Here is a 19951-nt window from a genome sequence, read left to right as displayed (position 1 = left end):
TGCCTCATTCATGCGCCGTAGCTCTACCACCTCTGATTGACACCCACTATACTTGCACCACCGCAGCCAGTTTCAGTCCACCATTCCACTACTCATTCATTTGTTGATTCTACGGTATTTGTTTATGGAGTTTAGTTTTCAAATTTGATGATTTGGGTTCTCCTGTTTGTTGTTGGATTGAGTTGGTCTAGTTTGAGATTTTGAGGAAAGAAACGGGCAGTAGCTGCAGGTTGGTAGCTATAGGAAAATGGAGGAAAATAGGGGGAAGGAAAAAAATGAAGGTTGAAAGATAGAGAAAATGAAAAAAACTGAGCAAGGATAAGGGGGTTAGTTCCTGAGATTCAAAGTTCTGGGGAATTTTTGAGAGTTTGAGAGGAAAGAGAATGGGAGCAAAGGGCAGAGAAAAGAAGTTGCAAGAGGCGAACCGCGAGTAGCAAGGAAGGGTGAAGACCGAAACAAAGAGAGTTGAACTAAGATGAGAGGGTGTTTTGAAGCCTTTCTAGGTATGGTTGCTATGAATCTTATTTATTTTCATTAATGCTCTATTCCATCTCATTTTCCGGCTTTTGTTTGTTGTTTGAATGTGGATTGCCTGGGCTGCATTTTGGGTTGGTGGAATCTAAATTGTCTATAAGTTTTCCATGGTTTTGGTTCATCTAACGTTCATCCTATGTCATTTTATCGAATGCAAATTCTGTTGCCTATCATAAGAAAATAATGTCAACACCAGCAAGGTAGTCCTATTTATGCTCCCAAGCTCCACCTTTGCATGGTCGTGAGCGGCCATGCATGGCCACTTTTGGGTGCACCATTTTCATACCTAGGAATGGCAACGGGGCGGGTTTGGGACGGGTCATTCCCATCCCATTCCCGCACCCGATTATACAGTTATTTCCCATCCCCGGCTCAAACCTGTTTCGGGGCAGGTTGATTGGTTCCCATCCCCGTTAACAAAAAAATTAATAATCCCATCCCCGCCCCGTCCCGAATGCCATTGAGCCCTAACCCTAACTGGTAATGAACAAACCTCATACCCAAATGCACTTTCCTTTCACTGATTATGATAATATACCAAAAAATGAAAAAATAATATCAAAGATGAAATTAGCACCACAACAATCATTAATTTTAAGCCCATAGTCAACTTAAATGATTTAAAATTAGTGCAAAACACCAAAAAAAAAAAATATATATGAACCATTTATGAAAACTGAACCAAACGAGAACAACCGTGGATGTGAATCCCTCTTCAAGTCAATCTTTGAACCAAGACTTCATCAAATCCACTACGGTTTTCGCGTTCCTTTTGTGTCGTGCTCTCGGACAAAGATTTCAAGGTGATTCTCAATCATCTATGACTAGTTTGATGTTGCGAAAGAGGAGTTTTGGGCTCTGAGGCTAAACCAAGAACAAGATGGAATTGATTTCAGAGTATTTTAGTTGGTGTGAGGGAGGAAGAAAAAGTCGTATTGATCCTGGAGATAGGGATTCAAGTGAGGAAGAAGAAGAAGAAGTGGCTGTCGGAATTAGGGCAAATGGAAAGAATGAAGGACCATTGTATCAGAGGAAGAAGAAGAAGAAGAAGGAGCAGCCATCAGAATTAGGGCAAATGGAAAGAATGAAGGACCATTGTATCAGAGGAAGAAGAAGAAAAAGGAGGAGCAGCCGTCAGAATTAGGGCAAGAATTAGGGGAAATGGGAAATAATGAAGTATATATATAGGGAGTTTTTTGACATTTTAGTGGTAGTTGAAGGGTAATTCTGTAAATGCATATTAGGGGCGGGGCGGGGCGGGTTGGAACAAAATCCATACTCGTCCCAAACCCGATTCGGGTTTTAAAAATATTCCCATACCCGCCCTATACCCGTTTATTATATTTTAAACCCGTCCCAATAGGGGCGGGCCGGGGCGGGTTACCCGATTAGCCCACAAAATTGCCATCCCTATTCATACCCACTATACCTAGGCACCCATGGAGTTGCCTCATTCATGTGCCGTAGCTCTACCACCTCCGGTTGACACCCACTATACTTGCACCACCGCTGTCAGTTTCAGTCCACCATCCCACTACTCATTCATTTGTTGATTCTACGGTATTTGTTTATGGAGTTTAGTTTTCAAATTTGATGATTTGGGTTCTCCTGTCTGTTGTTGGATTGAGTTGGTCTGGTTTGAGTTTTCATTTGGGCCTTAACTTTTAATTCTTATTTCTAAAGTTCAGAAAATCGATTTGTTTTGTTTTTGTTTTTAAAAAAAATTAATTTTAATGAAAGTCTGGAATTGTTTTTAATAAAAGCCCAAATAATATTTTTAATAAAAGACCAAAAAGTTATCTTTCAATAAAAACAATCTAGAACATTATTTTTGAATAAAAACAATCCAGAATATTTTTTTTATTGAATAAAAAATAGTTTAGAAAATATTTTTATTAATAAAAATAGTCCAAGTTTTTTTGATATTTTATTTTAAAAGGTTCAAAAATCATTTCTCAAATAAATGTAAAGTTCCGGAAAATTCATCTTAGAAAGTTAAAAAAAAAAATGTTTTTTAAAAAAAAAGTTTAAGAAAATTGATTTTAATAAAATTTTAGAAAATTGTTTTTCATAAAAATCCAAAATTTGTTTTTTTTAATAAATTGCACAATTTTTTTTTAATAAAACTGTCCAACTTTTTCTAATTGAAAAAAAAAAACTTTTTGGTAAATAAAAAAATGAATAAAGTTTCTTTTATAAATAATTTCAAAATAGTTTTTTTTTCTATTAAAAACCCTTTTTACTAATAAAATTGAGCCACATTTTGCTTGATGAGTTCCCATTCGAAGGCATGATTCGTGTTTTTTTTTTTTTTAATTTGGTAAAATTCTTCATCTTTTGATATCAAAGTTTAATTTTCTAAAATTTCAATTTTCAGATTTAATGTTCAAAACTTCAATCTTCAAAGCTCTATTTTTTAAATAATTTTCAAAACTTCAATTTTTAAATTTAATTTTCAAAATTCCAATTTTCAAATAATTTTCAAAACTTCAATAAAACTCCAATTTTCAAATTCTAGTTTTTTTTCAAATATTTTTAATTGCACCCTGGTTTTCAAATAATTTTAAGTCATTTTTTCTTTTTCATTCATTAGGGTTTAGAGTCAATAAAAATCTCGTTTTTAAATAAACTTGCTACCTTTCCTTTCAGGTAAACACTTTCACAAATTTTTTTTGATTCTAAAATAATTTTCTATTTTTCTCGATTTTTAAAATAAACATTAATTTGATTTTCATAATTCCAAAACAATGGAATTTATGAGATTAATTAATGCAAAAATCAATTGGGGCTTTGGTGGGGGAGTTTTCTCTTTTGATTGTCGATCATTATGTTTAATGAATATTACTCGATCTTTGTCTTGCTCGTTGATATGCATGTGATAATTTTATACTTGAGCTAACCTTGTTTCTATAATAACGCATTATTATTTGCTGCTAAGGTACGATGTTACTCCCACTTTGCTCGTTCTCATGCTCAATTTATTTTATTATTTGATCATTTCATTGGTATCTATTGATTTCATAGTTAATTGTCATATTTGTTTCACCTTATTTAGTAGAGATCCATTTTTAGGGGTTTAGAGAGGTGCTATGGTCTTTACTGTACCTTTCCAATAAATAACCTGACCCCCGAACCCAAGTTTGGTTTTTCAAATACCGTCTTTTATAAATAAGGAGTCACACTTAGGTTTTATTTCTTATTTTGTTTTCCCTTAAAAAAAATAAAACAAAAATAAGTGGAGACTCCAAATCTTTTCTAAAAATCTTATTTTTCACCAAATAAATTAAAAACGAGTCATGCCATCGAGTGGGAACGCATCATGCAAAGTGCAAGGTCCACACACTACCAAATACATTTTTAAAATCCGTTTGGCAGTGATTCTAGGAAACGTTTTTAAAGTGTGTTTGACAATGATTTTAGGAAGTGTTTCTAATATTTTTGACACTTGAAATTTTTTATCTTTCAAGTATTAAAGATGTTAAAAACACTTCCTAAAATCCTTATCAAACATACTTTTAATCTTTCTAACACTTGAATTTCTTTTATCATTCAAGTATTAAAAATATTATAAACGTTTTCTAAAATCATTTCAAAACGCACTTTTAGTATTTGACAAAATTTAGGAAACACTTTTAAATAGTTAAAAAATCACTTATAGTGTTGAGAAATCATTTGTAAGAAAAACATTGGATAAGTGTTTGATAAATGATTTGGGGATTATTATAGTATTTTCTCCTAAATTTGTATTGATAAATGATTGTTGTTGTTAGAATTAGTCTGTTAAAATGGATAAAATTATCATCATATTTGTGAATGTAATCTCTTTCATGTTTTTTTATTGAAGAGTAGCTCACTTTTGATATAAATATCTTTAACTATTTCAAGTATTTACATATAATTTTTTTTTAAATATTATTTTTACTAGAAAAGAATGAGGCCATTTTTGTCAAAATATGATAAAAAAATTATAGAAGGTTAGATTTCCAAAATTGAGTTTACAATGGTCATTTTAATTAAATAACCCTATAAATTTGTTTTAGAAAAGTGAGTTTTGATTCACTAATTTTAAAAAATATTGAAAAATGAACCTAAACTTTTATGAATTATATTTATCTTTACCCATTTAAAATAATATTTTAAAATATATGCATTTTTTCATAACTTAAATAATTATTTATTAAAATGACCTTTTTACATGTTAATTACACCCATTAACATTTTTTTTACCATGAGAACTGATTTGAGATTAATAAAAATAAGAAATTTTAAAAATTAAAAATATAATTAAAACTAAAACAACTTTAAAGCTAAAAATATAAAAATAAAATGTTAAATTTCACTTAATTAAAACACTCTAGTAGAAAATATAAATATTGAGAAAGAGCTAGAAATAGTGAGAGTAAATATTTTATTTTTAAAATTTTTAAGTTTTTTTCTTTTTAATTGTATTTTTTTAATTTTTAAAATTTCTTATTTTATTTTTTATCTCAAGTAACAAAATTTTTATTCAATTTTATTAAATAAAATAAGAAGATGAGGGATTTATATAATACATAATATAAAATCATTATTAATTAGGGGATTAACAAGATTTTATTTATCACATGAAAATCCTCAAGATTTTTTTCACAATAATTTATATATCATATTATATGATAAAAAATTTAAATTATATTTATTTGTAAAACATTTTTATCATATTAAAATCATAAATCAATTTTGGATAATTTTATTTGATATTATCAAGTAAAAAGGTATTTTACGAAATAATTATTTAAATTATAAAAAAAATATACATTTCAAAACCCACTTTTTCCCCATTTTCCCTCATCAATCAAGAGGAGGGTGTGAAAAGTGAAAACACACTTTTTTCTAAATTCAAACCTAACCTACAGTCTATTACAAGCCCAAATGGAAACAGGCTAGCTTGGCCCAAATTCGTATTGGGCCCAACCCTTATGAGGCCCGGCCCATTAATAGCCCTAAAATAAATTCTTCTACACAGTTCGCCAATCTTCTGTTTACCTTGTGTATCAAGACAGCCCCCAAATTTAGCTCCCCTCGATCAACAAACCTTCAATCCAACCCTCTCTCTCGAAATTACAATATTTTTAACCTAACCCTATTTAACCCTAGCTTTCTCTATCTCTCCTTCAATTCTTATTTCTCATCTGTGCCTCTCTCCCTCGCTGTATTCGATATGGTAAGCTTTATTTTTATTTTTATTTTTAATTAATTATTATTATTTTTTATTTTATTTTTAAACAATCCCTCCATAATGCTATTCTCTTTATATTCTGTTTGGTTGCTGGGAAAATGGCAGGAAAGAAAACTTCTTGTGTTTGAATTTTTTTGTATTAGGTATTTTGGTAGTTTGGGACATGCGGAAAAGGTTAATCATTGATACAGCTTTCTCGGCAATCAAACTGGGTGTTTTAGATTTTGGGCTTTGCGTATTCGCTGTTATTTTAGTTTCTTGCTCTCCTTTGATTATTTCTCTTCTTCATTTCTTTGTTGCTGTGTGTATTATGGATGATTTGTGGATTATTAATTGTTTTATTTATAATTTTAATTTTTTTTGGGTATGATTTTGCATCAAAGAGATGATTCTTGATTTGGAAAAACGCTATTTGGAAGTAAAATGAAATTGAAACATGTATGTAATATGTTGTCATTTGATTTGATTTTGTTAAATTCATGGTCCTTTCAACTGAATTAATTGAAAAAAGAAAAATGTGAATGGATTATTAGTAGGGGGTCAGATCTTTGTCCAAATATGGTTTTTGAAAAATTATCCACTCTAAAATTTTTAATATTTTTACGGGCAGTCTATCCACTCTCTCTACATTCATTTTGAAGAAAAATATATTAGTATTCATAAATTTTTCAGAATTTGTCTTCATAATGATAGTCTAGCCCACAAATGAAAATTCCTGCCGTTGAAGGTAAAATGAGGGCCATAAGCATAGAGAGGTTTGTCTTCTCTTTGATGATAGAGTGATCTTGAAATCTTTCTTTTAGGGACAGAAGATGTTGACTATTAGAGTTCCAGACCTACTCTCCAAGCTTCAACAACTATCTTCTGTCAAAGAAGTAGAACAAACTCAATGTCTCATCACCAAATCAGGTCTCTTCAATCACCCTTTTGTAATATCAAAGATAATCTCCTTCCTGTCCTTGTCCCCATTAGGTAGCCTAGTATATGCTCAAGCCATCTTTGAAGATACCGCTATGGACAATCCTTTTGTGTGCAATACTATGATTAGAGCTTATGCTAAGAGTGTGTTCCCAATCAAAGCTATTTATCTCTACAACTTTATGCACCGTAAGGACATCAAATCTGATCATTTTACGTACCCATTTGGGCTCAAGGCTTGTGCTAGAGTTTTGTGGTGTAATGAAGGAGATATTAAATGCACTCAGTTAGATATTGCATGTAAGGGGGCTGAAATTCATTGCCGGCTTTTTAGGTTAGGGCTTGATCAAGATTGTTTCATTCAAAATTCGTTGGTTTATTTGTATTCTCAATGTGGGTTCTTGGATCTTGCTCGTTGTGTTTTTGATGAAATGACTGAGAAAACCATCACTTCTTGGAATGTAATGATATCAGCTTATGATCAGATCAATGATTTTGATTCAGCTGATTCTCTAATTGGGTCAATGCCTGGAAAAAATGTGGTTTCTTGGAATATGCTAATAGCACGATACATCAGGTTAGGTAAGATTGAGGATGCAAAGGTGGTATTTCAAGAAATGCCTGAGAGGGATGCAGTTTCTTGGAATTCAATGATTGCCGGCTATGTTCAGATTAAAGATTATGCTAGAGCATTGGCGCTATTTCGTGAAATGGAAATTGCTAATGTGGAAGCAACAGATATAACTCTAATATCAGTTCTTGGTGCTTGTGCTGAAACAGGTGCATTGGAGATTGGTAGGAAGATCCATCTGTCCTTGAAACAAAGAGAATATAAGATTGAAGGGTATTTGAGTAATGCCCTTGTGGATATGTATGCTAAATGTGGGCATCTGAATTTGGCTTGGGAAGTATTTAGTGAGTTAAAGATGAAACATATAAGTTGTTGGAATGCCATGATTGTCAGCTTGGCTGTCCATGGCTATTGTGAAGAAGCTTTAAGGTTGTTCTCAACCATGGAAATGAGTGTTGATGGAGCTCGGCCTAACCGGGTTACGTTCATAGGGGTATTGATTGCTTGTAGCCATAAGGGTTTAGTAGATGAAGGTCGCACGTTTTTTAACCGTATGGTAAATGAGTACAAAATCATGCCTGATATAAAGCATTATGGTTGCATGGTTGATCTTCTTAGCAGATGCGGTTTATTAAAAGAAGCCCATCATATGATCAAAACTATGCCTTTTGAAGCAAATTCTGTATTGTGGAGGACATTATTGGGTGCTTGTAGGGTACATCACCATGTGGACTTGGCTGAGGAATCTTTTCAACAGCTTGGCAAGATGGAGCCTCTTAGGGATGGGGATTATGTTTTATTATCAAATATTTATGCTGAAGCTCAGAGATGGAACGATGTTGAAAGGGTGAGAAGTGAGATGATTGGTTCTGGAGTTCCAAAGAAGCCTGGATCCAGCCATATTGGGATAAGATAATCAAATTGTCTGCCAATATGATTGCTGCACTGAGTTTTTCAGGTCATACTGCCTAAACTAATGCCTAAACACACATTTATTTTCTGACCTCCATAAAAGTAGCTTTTGGATCCAATCTTGAGAACATGTCTGACAAGTCAGAGAACTCCATTCTATCATCTACTTGAGCTTTTTCCAATTTTTCTTCATGCCAGTGTGGGTTATTTGGAAGAATTGGAATGGTATTATTTTGGAGGGAGGAGGATTCAGAGATTATAAGAACCACGAAGCAGTAATTTCTTCAGGTGCAGGAATTTGGCAGGTGTAAGTTGTAAGGCAGCTATTAAATGGCAACACCAGCTGGATGTTATATAATTCATGCATATATGATGATTTGCTCTCCAGACTAGAAATGTTAAAGAGTTGGTGTTGTAGTTCAAGACTGATCTGAGGTGAATAGCATCAAGCTGGGAAGAAAGCAATGGATTTGTTCAATTCCACATTGAATCTTTGGCTGCTCATATTTTAAAAATATTTACTGTAGTTTGATTTAACTACTCTCTGCAGCCACCTTTCCCATCCACTTATTTCTATTCAACAATTTGAACTTATCTCTGACTGGTGGCCTCTTTTATGATCCACCTTCTATGTATCTCTACATTCACTCTCTTCCTCCCAAAGAAGAATGAGTTGAGGAGAACTTGTTTGACTGGAACAGAAAAGAAGTGATCTTTTGAGCATATAAACAATATTATTATAGATGATTGGTAAGAAAAAATAAGGATGCATTTGGTTTAGATGATTAGCATTTTCTAATTATTTTTTTGTTTTTTAAGAAAATGCAATTACTTTTTAAATATGTTTCTCCATTAATCTCTTTTAATTAAATGTGAACGTATTGATTTGATGGATAACATTTCTAATGCAATTAATTGTTGGATAGGACTTGGACATTTTACATATATATATATATATATTTGTATGAGTTCCCATTGGTTTTGTGTATTTTATCATTAGAATCCGAGTTAATGAGAGACCTAAATAATGAGTAGGCGAATTATTGAAAACTTGTGACATGCAATATGTGATAGGAAATAAATAAGAAGAGACATTTCTGATTAAAAAAATTAAGTAGAGAAATTAGTGTATAACAAACATAAACTCAAGGAATTAATAAAACTTCACATGTGATAGTAGAGATTAGAACAAGGCAGATATTTTCCAAAACCCTAAAAATCTCTTCAAACCAAAATTGACTAGTACAATAATCTCTCTTAAAAGACTACTCAATATCAAACCCCCCTCCCCCGAACCTTAGGCTCTGTTTGGATAGACTTTTTGGAAGCCAAAGAGATTATAACTATGGGGATATTCTCCAAAACCTAGGAAAAAGTATAAGCATACACAATTCTAGGAAGAGAGAGACAAACTTAACTCTTTGAAAATTTGAAACACTGATCACTCCTGAAAGGCCCTACTAAATATACCCCAAAAAATGTTGCCTTGGGTGCTCTTTGGATGAACTTTTTGGAGTCCAAAAGCTTTTTTTAAAAGTGAAATTGTATCTGTTTGGGTAATTCTATTAAAAGAGTTTTTGGCTTAAAAAGGATTTTAACTTGGAAATTAGAAGAATATTGCTTCCTGTGGAAGTCCCTTTTCAGTTGAAGTTATATCTTATACTTTTGAAATCATGGCCACAGCTTCAGTTCGGTTTTTAATAAAAATAAAACGCTATCCCAAATGAGGGTTTGAAGTAGAATCCCTTCAAAAAGGGATTGGCACAAAAAAGGCATTTGAGACAAATTACTTAAGAAGAGAACATGCAATAGGTGGTCAACAAAGGTTCTACTTTTATTCTATTTATTTATTATTTATTTTTAAAATGTATATGCTTCAGCATTCAAGAATTATATGTAATCAATGCAGTCATGGCATGTTTTCTGCTTCTTCTTCAGGAGCTCTTTCTTTTGATTTTTTTATTTTTCCTGCCAGTAGTATTTAATTTTTTAGCTTTTTTACTGTGTTCTTGTCTGTGCAGGCTTCAAAAATCCTTGCAAACTTGATCGTAATGGGCTCTGGGATATTAGCCAGAGCTTTAGTTCAGGCATACCGTCAAGCACTTGCAAGTAAGTTCCATGCTTGTACTATTATAATTCTTTGAAATAAATGGAACTTCAATCTAGATTTAACACCAAATATCAGTTTTGAATTCTTCCCCCTGATTTCTTGTTCACTTTCAGTGGGAGCTGAGGTCTTCCACAACCTCACCGGCTCTGATAGTAAAACCTGTGTTCTATTCTAGTGGCTGTGGCTTATCAATTCATCATCTTTCAAGGTTAGGGTCTTGAAGTTAGTTGAAAACTATGTTGCAAAGATCAAATCATTGGAAAATTTTCAGAAAAACACGTTTCAAACACATCAAGGCGACAATAACAAATATTTAACATTCTCCTCTTCTATTCACATCTCACCCCTTCTTTTTTTTTTTCTCTTCCTCACTCAAAACTTTCACATCAATCCAAGCCTCCGGGAGCCCAGGTATCAGATACACCCCCAAAATAAAGAGCCTTGAATACTTGAAGAAAAACACCTATACCTAACAAGATTAAGTGAATACCCAAAATTGTGGTCATTTTCTTTTTATCTTTCCATACATAACCGAAGAATGGAAAAGATTCTTCAAGAGTCTCAGGTACTGGAGTAAAGTCATCACCCAAAGCAGTAAGAATCTGTGTCGAAGAGCTTCATCTGCTGATAAGATAGAGGAGGTTTTGGGCATTAAGATTTATGTATATTGTTCTGTACAAAAACTAGTTTTCTATATTAATAATAAAGATAGATCTCTCCTACATGATTACTAGGTGTTTATTAGCTGACAATAGCTAAATGGATAACTTTAAGATGGCTAGTGCCAAATACAAGGAAATAAGGAAGGGACATGAGCGTGTTGGTGAGATGCTTGCAAGTGGATCCAATTGTGGTAATCATGATGTTTTGGACATGTGACAAGGATCAAACAATGCAGGCTTGATTTGATCCAAGTCAAAGGTGCCAACAGGATGAGAAGTACCTGGCTCAAGTGGCAAGGGGTTGGCCAAAGCAAAAGGGAGTGAAGGCAGTCTGGGAAGAATGATTTCCATGAGAAAATAGAAGGAGCTGAATGGACAAGAAGGATTCTTGTAATCGGTTTCAAGTAGTTTGGATTAGGCTTGATTGAATTGAGTTTGACGTAAGGTCTAGCACAGTGGGGAATGGATGTGGGATAATCTGCAAGCTATTTGGTTGGCAAAATCCCTTGCTTTGCCTTCCTCCATTCTTTCCCTTCATGACACCTGTGAGAGATTTGATTGAAGTCACAAGAAGAAAGAGGAGGCTCCATAAAAAAGGGGCATGGATCAAGTTTGTGAGAATGACAGGATTATTTGTTATTAAATGGACACCTGACCCTGGATGAGTTGTTGAAACAGGACTTCTGTGCCTAGCAATTTGTTGGGATAAGCCTTAATATGTGTGTGTGTGTGTGTGTGTGTATTCTATTCAAAATTGTTGACATCAAAAGGGAAGAAAAAAATATTGTAACTTCTCAGGCACAAGGCTTTTTCCAAAATTTGTGGAACCAAGTTACTGAAGTAATTTCACAATAACCCGGGATCCTCTGTGCCAACCACTGCATCTACAAACTAAGGAAAACAACTTGATTAAACTTCTTCCAAGATGGCTCATTCATGAATCATATGTTGATAGAAGTTACTTTTACCAGTAGATTTACTTTTTAACTGTTCATCAGCTTTAGCACTGGACTCATGGTCCAGCAGCTAGCTAACTTGCAGGAAGTACCAGGGTTTTTGTCTTTGAACCCTCTACAACTTATATGATTGGGTAAGAGCCAAGCCTACATGCTGAAGCACGTCGTCAGCACCATCCAAGGAAACCACTCATCACCATTCATTCTTGACTAATTTGATATCCACTAAGATATAACAAGCTATGAGGTCATATGTCCATTGCATCGTAGGTTTTGGCATTTATATGTTGGAGAAATAATGCAATCCGGTGAAGCTTTGTTTAATCTTTGCAGCAATTATTTTAAAATCTTGCCAAGGAATTATTGTGTTAGATCTCCATCCATCCCTTGCATATGAATTATTTTTCTTTCTATAATGATTACAGATGCCTCAAAATCCGGCGTTGCTCAAGAAACGATACAGAACACTGTCCGCCGAGGAAGCAAAGCCATGATGGAGCAAGAGGCAAGGCAGATTCTTGGTGTGACTGAGCAGTCCACTTGGGAGGAGATTTTGCAGGCAATGTCCCTTTATTTGTATTTCTTTTCCGTACTTGCCTCTTTCCTATGGTAAAGTTCCATAACATCTTCCTTTTACCTGTGCAGAAGTATGATACTTTGTTTGAAAGGAATGCCAAGAATGGGAGTTTTTACCTTCAGTCAAAAGTTCACAGGGCTAAAGAATGTTTAGAAGCCGTGCATCAAGGCAACAGTCAGGGTACCCCTAGTTGAGAATCCTATGGACTTACTCTGTTTCCATACCCATGATGACGGCCTGGAATATGAAAATTGTGTCAAAAGGAGCATAGTTCTGCTCTTAGTCTCTTCTTGGAGCTATAATGTTTGTCAAGTTCTCGTCACTTGTGGTAAATAAATACATAGCAATTCTGAAACAAAGGATATGGCCTAACTGTTAGGGTTTTGATTTCTACAGAGATTGATTTGTAAAGTTAGTAAACAAATGGTCAGCTTGGGACTATGAAAGCTGCTTTTGCTGGTAAGCTCTTGAATGCATTGGATCATTGGAGTTGCAATTTTGCTTTTTGTTATTTAATTTCAATAAAGCTGTAGTCGGAAAGCAAGAAATCCTTGGTATATCATAAAGATCATTAGCATCTAAACCTCAGTGATCAGCTTTAGGTGTCTTCTCTATACTGGCATTGAAAAAGGGACTCCCATCTTGGTGGTGCCTAGGGCATCTTTTTCATCTTCAGAGTCCATTTTCAGTGGCCCAATAAGTAGACAATAGAATATGGGTATCCAAGCTGGTCCTTCTTGTAATCATCTTTATTAAAATGCCAGAAACCTTTGGCATATTAGAAGGAAGGTTTGGGGTTTAAAATCTTTGATGCAGGTGACTTATGAACTAAGCAAATGGGTTGCCTTATCAAAATTTGGCATGCTGATTAATCTTGGTAGTTCCTCAGATTCTCAAACCTTTTTCTTTCAATTTTTTAATACACAATCTTGGGTAACCAACCATGATATATGCTTGAACTTAATTCAATAATTTAAACAAACAAAGTTGATTCAAAGAAGAGAGAGAAATGAAGTAAGGTTGGGTTGAAATACTAAGCAAAGAGTTAAATTTGAGGGAATAATTTGGGTTGTACGCATAGGGCCTAACAAAAGGAATCTTCTTTCAAGAGCATCTGTTTGGTGCCTTTACTTAATTGTTAAAGCAACAACACAATCATTCAATGCAGTCATAATCATCATTATTTTAAATTCATCTACATCCTAACTCATTTGTCAAATGGCCACATCTTCCTTGTTCTTCCTTTTTCCCATTTCTTTTTTTTCTTTTTCTTCTGAATAGTGGGGTTTCAGGCTTTGTTTTGCTTCAATTTGTGAAATAGAATTAGAGGATGCTTGGGAATGATTTTGGTTAGGGATGATAATGGGACAGGTTTTCACCCATCGCTCTCATCTTGACTCCAACCCATTTATATGAATTAATTTTTATCTTCGGTCAATAACAAATTTAAATGGTTGAGGTTGTTGAGTGCCTTTAATTTTTTAAAAAAAAAAAATTCTAAAAATTTTAAAATTCTAATTATATTAAAATCTATATATTATAATTTTTTATAATTTATTTGACTGAAAAGTACATTTTTTGTTATTTATATATTTTAAAGATGGAAAAATAAAAATATATTTTAAATGTGTTTTAATAAACAAATTTTAAAAATTACCTACAAAATACTAATCTAATAATTATTTTAAATGATTTTTAAAAATCATTTTTATAACTTTGGGAAACAACTAAAGTAATTCCAAAGTATTACTAATTTTGGTTGGTTGGTAAGATAAGGTTCCTAGTGTGTTTTTAGGTTTGAAATGATATTTCTTAGTTGGTTTATTTAAAGCATCCGATTAATTTTGTCTTTTTTTTAAAAAAAAAAATTGATATGGTAAGAAATTTGACACTTCTAGATGTGTGAAAATGCATGATAGGATTGTCATAATTTGGTTTATATCTTGTAAATATTTTATATTAATTACATAAAATAATAATAAATATAATAATTATTTTATAAGCACAATAATGTTGAATTACTAATTTAAATTTTATAAGATAAAGTTTCATATTTTGAAATATTTAAAAATTTATTAAGCTAATTTTGATCAAATTAGTAGTTGTTGAATATCTTGAAACATATAAAATAAAAATAAATATGTTAAATTTATCTTTTTTTTAATGGCAAAGACATCAAATTTGTTTAGTTTTCAAATTGTACCATATCAACTTTTTTGAGAAACCATGCGTGAGGAAAATTTGGCTCAATTTATGAATTCTATTGAAAAATAAAAATAAGATATAAAAAAAAAACAAATAGAGGGAATGGGGGTTTAATTATCAAATATTTTTAAAGAAATTAATACAATTATTATTTTTATATTACTCATTACTTTGATAGGCTAAATTAAAACAAAAGAGTGTTGGATGAATCTCATTCCATATTAAAATTTGGGGTTTGTTTGGTAATTGTTTTTTAAAATTATTTTTGAAAATTATTTTTGAAAATTGTTTTGTAATGTTTTATGGAATAAAAGTCAGTTTGGAAACCTAAAATGTTTTTATCTATTTTTAATATTTTTACATTTAAAAAAAATAATTCTTAAAAAACAAGTGAAAATAATAAAAAAAACAATTAAAAATGTTCTCTAAAAATACTGTATTTTTTATTCTTAAGAATATAAAATAGAAAATAGTTTTTATTTTCAAATGTGTTTTTCAAGTTTTTGATTATCAAATGTGTTTTTCTAATTTTTTGTTCTAGAAAACATAAAATTGTTTTAAAAAATAATTGCTAAACAGACTCTCAATATTCTTCTTTTTTTTTCCCTATAATTTCCAAGACTCTAAACCCCTTATTCGAACAAATTTCCGAGGTGTTGAAAGAAAATGAAGATTGAAAAAAAAAAGAAAAAAAAAACTTCATTGTCATATTGGTTTAATTATCTTAAATGATGAATATTTATATACACTTGTTGTTCTCTTTCTAATTGAAGCAAAGACTTGTCATTATGCCTAGAAAGACAAATAGAAAGAGAGAACCTATCCGAAAGAGACCCTTTGGTTGCTTCCACCAAGAAGTTTCTTTATTTGAGGGAACATTGGACAAATTCTAGACATTTTTACCATATAAGGCTCATATGAAGCTTCCATTCACAAACTTGAGTGAATATCATTCCATATTCCATATTAAAGCTTACACCCTGTTTGGACATTACAACAACATAAAACAGTTTTCTAATGCGGTGTGTTGCTTATCTCTATGAATATGAAAGAATTTTTCCATTACTGCTCACTAATAATCATGGACGATCCAATCCCGTGAGTCCATTTACAACAAAACAAGTTTTTATAAGATTTTTAGTAGAATTAGAAAATATTAAGCACAAGCAAAATAACTCAAAATACATATATATACTTTGGACCAAAAAATGCTTTTTGTGAATTTGTTGTGAAAATGGGTTGTTTTCTAGAAGAAATTTGAGATTTTTTTTAATAAAGTTTTGAGTAACAATTGGAAATAAGATGAAAAATATTTTTTTAATAATTATTCTCGAAAATTACTTGTTAAGAATTATTTTTGAAAACATTCCCATCAATATCCTTCTCATTTTATAGTATTTGAGCAAAATTCTTTCTTAATTCTAATCATTTAATAAGGTTAAACAGATTGTAATTTAATGTTACTTCATTGAATTTTTTTTAATGTTAATCATTTAATAGTGTTAGACCAAAATCTTTCCCCAAATATGATTAACACATAAGGATGTAGTTTTATTTGTGATCAAATTACATTAATTAAATCGGTTTAGTTGTGAAAAATGTGATAACTCGATGGAAAAATAGAAAGTATTATTCTTTTTCAAAATTCTGAAGTTTAATTTGAATTATATTTTTTAGTGTTATATCTCTATCATTGTATAAAATTTTCTTATTGAATATGACATAACTTATAACCAAAATCATCATTACTATAACCAACGAAAGTACATTTTAATGATTTAGCATCAAGTTTGTTTCTATCATAATTACTAATATATATATATATATATATATATATATATAAGACATAACCAAATACCTTCAAATGAAAAAACTTCACCGTTTTTCAATCCACACTTCTAATATTTTGCATTCTAATGGTGCTAACAGTCCCTGATTAATCAAGTTGTTGTGTTGATTGTTTTTGCACGAAAGTATTTTGGCAACCTCTCACATAGTGTTTTGTTCATTTATTCTGTTATACCTTGTTAGGGAGTCATTGACACAATCTTCTCTTATTTAATTCCATTTTTATAACAAAACTTTTGAACTTAGAGTTTTCATACTCTCCACCATTATCACACCACAATTTCTTGACTTTCATATTTATCTTATTATCCTCTACTGCTTTCCATCTCTTGACAACATCAAACACTTCTAATTTGTGCCTAATAAAGTATACACTAACTTTCCTTTAATCAATGAAGGTCATAAAATAAGACCTTACACCAATTGATGAAACTAAAGCGGGTCCCCAAATATCCATATGAACTGACTCAAGCTTTGCTTCTTTTGGAGTTCTTCCAACTTTTTTGAAGCTAACTCTTCTCTATTTCCCAAAAATGAAATTCTCACATAGGTCAATGTAAATTGACTTTAAACCTGATAGTTTTCAGTTTGAGTGCATAATTTCTAGTCCCTTACTACTCATGTGGGCAAGACTTTAATGCCACAAATTTAGATCTTCTTTGCTCTCAACAATTACAATAGACCCATAACTATATGTTGTCATGTAGGGAGTGCCACTCTTCTCTTTGTTGTGCCCATACCTTTGTTCTTGATTTTACCTCTACTCTCCATGTTTAATTTTGATCTTGAATTAGAAAAGCCTATTTCATGCTTTTTGATATCGTCAATGCATTATCATGTTTACTACCTCTGAAGACACTAATATTGATTTCCTAGACAAACCACTAATCAAGGTGATGATGTCTTTCTAACTCTTAAGCAATTGACCAAGGATTAATAAGATTTGAATCTCATCATTAAATTTAATGTCAACCAAATTTAATTAATCTATAATCTCATTAAATTCATTTAAGTGTTGCTTAAAATTTTTGTTCTCAAGCATTTTCAAATTAAACAACTTCTCCAATTAGGTGTACCTTATTTGTTGTAGAAGGTTGTTTGTTCATATTAGTTATGGCAACCATGAGGAATGCCACTTTGTTATTGGTTTTTAATGTGTTGAAAGCAACTGATCTCAAACTAAATTCCATTCCTTTTTATTCATTGACTTCAGCTTCTCTTCCAACATGAAATACAGATCTTTTCGGTACAAATAATCTTTCATCCGTGTTTTATAAAAACCAAAATTTATATTATCAAATTTATTAATTTTGTATAAATCCTCCTTTGATTCCATTACTTCTACTCAAATGATGATTGGTCGAACACATCAATCCTAGGATTTGCTAACCTAAGCGCTTTGATACTAATTGTTTACTAAATCACACACACAAGCAGAAGAAAAAATAAGAGATTTTTAATGTGGTTCGACGATCAATATGATTCCTATGTCTATAGAACACACCAACACTCAAAAATCCACTAATCAAACAAAAAAGAAAAGGATGAAGGTTTTCCCACTCAACTCTCAATTGTGGTTGCACTTTAATTTTTTCCTCTTTAGAATAAAACCCTAAATCATAACAAGGTTAAAATACAATAGGGACAAACTCATCATTCAAATATATAAAATATAATAGGAGCTCAACTTTCGACATCCCCTCTAAAGTGCAACAAGATTGATTTGAGTTTCACAATCTAAAAAAGCTTATTGAAGCTTTAAAAATATTGATGACAATTTAGAAGATGACGATAATAAAGAAGTTACATTTTTTTATGATTCGTATGTCGATCCTAAGTTCATCTTATACGGTGGACCCATGGGTCAATATTAATAATAATAATAATAAACCTATTCAAAACACTGTTCATTCTATAGTACCAACAAAACACTATTCATTCTATAATACTATCATTAGGATTCAATTTTCTTCAAGACCGCTTGGATTCAAAAGAAATTTAAGTCCATGGAAGTTCTTTATAAAAAGGCCCCTCTATTCATCGGAAGACAAAGCAAAAAATAGATCTTCCTAGCTAATCACCTTGTTGTTGTAATCTATTTCCATCTTATTCTTCCCTTTATACTTAAGTCTTTTTCCACTCATCAACAAGTATTGTTCAAGCTCAAACTCTTTGCATCTCAAAGGTATTATTATAATAACAAAATTTTATTTCCACTTTCAATTATTGTTTCCTTTATTGTATTATTATTTTATTTCAATTTTCAATCATTATTGTCTTTATTATAGTCACTCAACAGTAAAATATTATCATATTTTCATATCATTGGTTTTTTTTTATTTTAATATTATTGTTTTATTTCAATTTCAATTTTCAATCATTATTGTTTTTATTATAGTTGTTCAATAATCATTATTGTCATCTTTTCATATATTTATTATGCTTGGGCTTGAAATGGTATAACCAAATTCCACTTAAATTTTCATTTAATATTATAAATTGAAATCTTTTATAATCAATAAATAAATCCTTGGCAAGCCCTATTAACAATTTAGTTAGAACATTGGTATTATAAGTCCTGCTCCTTATGGATAGTCCTTGTTTAGAAAATTCTATAAATTAACAAAGAACTAAATTGTGATTATTCTTGATGACAATGAGTAGTATTTTAAAAAAAAATTGAGTAGATCTGGCTCATCTAGATCCCTCAGGTCAAATAGTTTTACATCATCATCATCACCATTTGCATCAGAAAATCAAAATATTGATAACAATCAAGAAATAGATGTAACCAAAATAAAAAATCAACTACATAATTGGTCAATACCTCATACGAAAATCAATACAATTTATCGAATAGAAGCTTTGATTTTAGTCAAAACTATTCTATAAAAATAGAAGAACAAACCATATATGTTAATCAATACATTGAATCATTACAACTATTAAATTAAAACATTATAAATCATCATAAAGGGAAATATAAATACATTCATATTAGTTTAACTCAAATAACAATAAAACCTTTATTCTAGATAGGATTATATATTTCAATATTTGTTTGTTTAAAGGAAGTTAGAGCTATAAGATTTTCTAATTCATTTCTTAACATGATTGATGCAAACCTTGCAAATGGTCTCATTTATTTTAAATATTTTTTCCAAACTTCTTAATGAATTTAAACTATCATAGTATTTTGTCAAGTTTAAGCTTTAATGTAAAGACAAAAAACATGAACTTTGTAGAACAAGCTCAATTGAATCTTAATGTCGTGAATCAATCGAAAAAAGATGAAACTTCATTATTACAATATAATCTTGAAAATACAAAAGCTTTTGAATTCTAAACCTCTTACACCCTTAATAACCTCAAATTATAGAACTTACAAACCGTATTCAAACTGAATTTCATATATCTTTAAAATATCATTTCTTTCAAGA

The 19951-nt window shown here is 31.2% G+C and overlaps 1 protein-coding gene across 2 annotated transcripts; it reads left to right on the top strand.

Annotated features, from left to right (window-relative positions):
- Positions 1 to 5523: 5523 nt before the first annotated feature.
- On the top strand, positions 5524 to 12954 carry LOC100261824 (mitochondrial import inner membrane translocase subunit PAM16 like 2). 2 transcript variants are annotated; one of them, XM_010652157.3, is made up of 4 exons: positions 5524 to 5737; positions 10175 to 10262; positions 12307 to 12440; positions 12527 to 12954. In XM_010652157.3, exons 1-4 carry the CDS (start codon positions 5735 to 5737, stop codon positions 12650 to 12652), a joined length of 351 nt encoding a protein of 116 aa, XP_010650459.1. In that variant the 5' UTR covers positions 5524 to 5734; the 3' UTR covers positions 12653 to 12954. The 2 variants fall into 2 exon arrangements, with proteins under 2 accessions (XP_010650459.1, XP_059593032.1); XM_059737049.1 differs by lacking the exon at positions 5524 to 5737 and adding an exon at positions 6556 to 6661.
- Positions 12955 to 19951: the final 6997 nt, after the last annotated feature.

Source organism: Vitis vinifera, chromosome 5 (assembly GCF_030704535.1).
Source record: "Vitis vinifera cultivar Pinot Noir 40024 chromosome 5, ASM3070453v1".
Lineage (NCBI taxonomy): Eukaryota > Viridiplantae > Streptophyta > Magnoliopsida > Vitales > Vitaceae > Vitis > Vitis vinifera.
The sequence above is the reverse complement of the archived record's forward strand: the minus strand, read 5'-3'. Positions and strand labels throughout refer to the sequence as shown.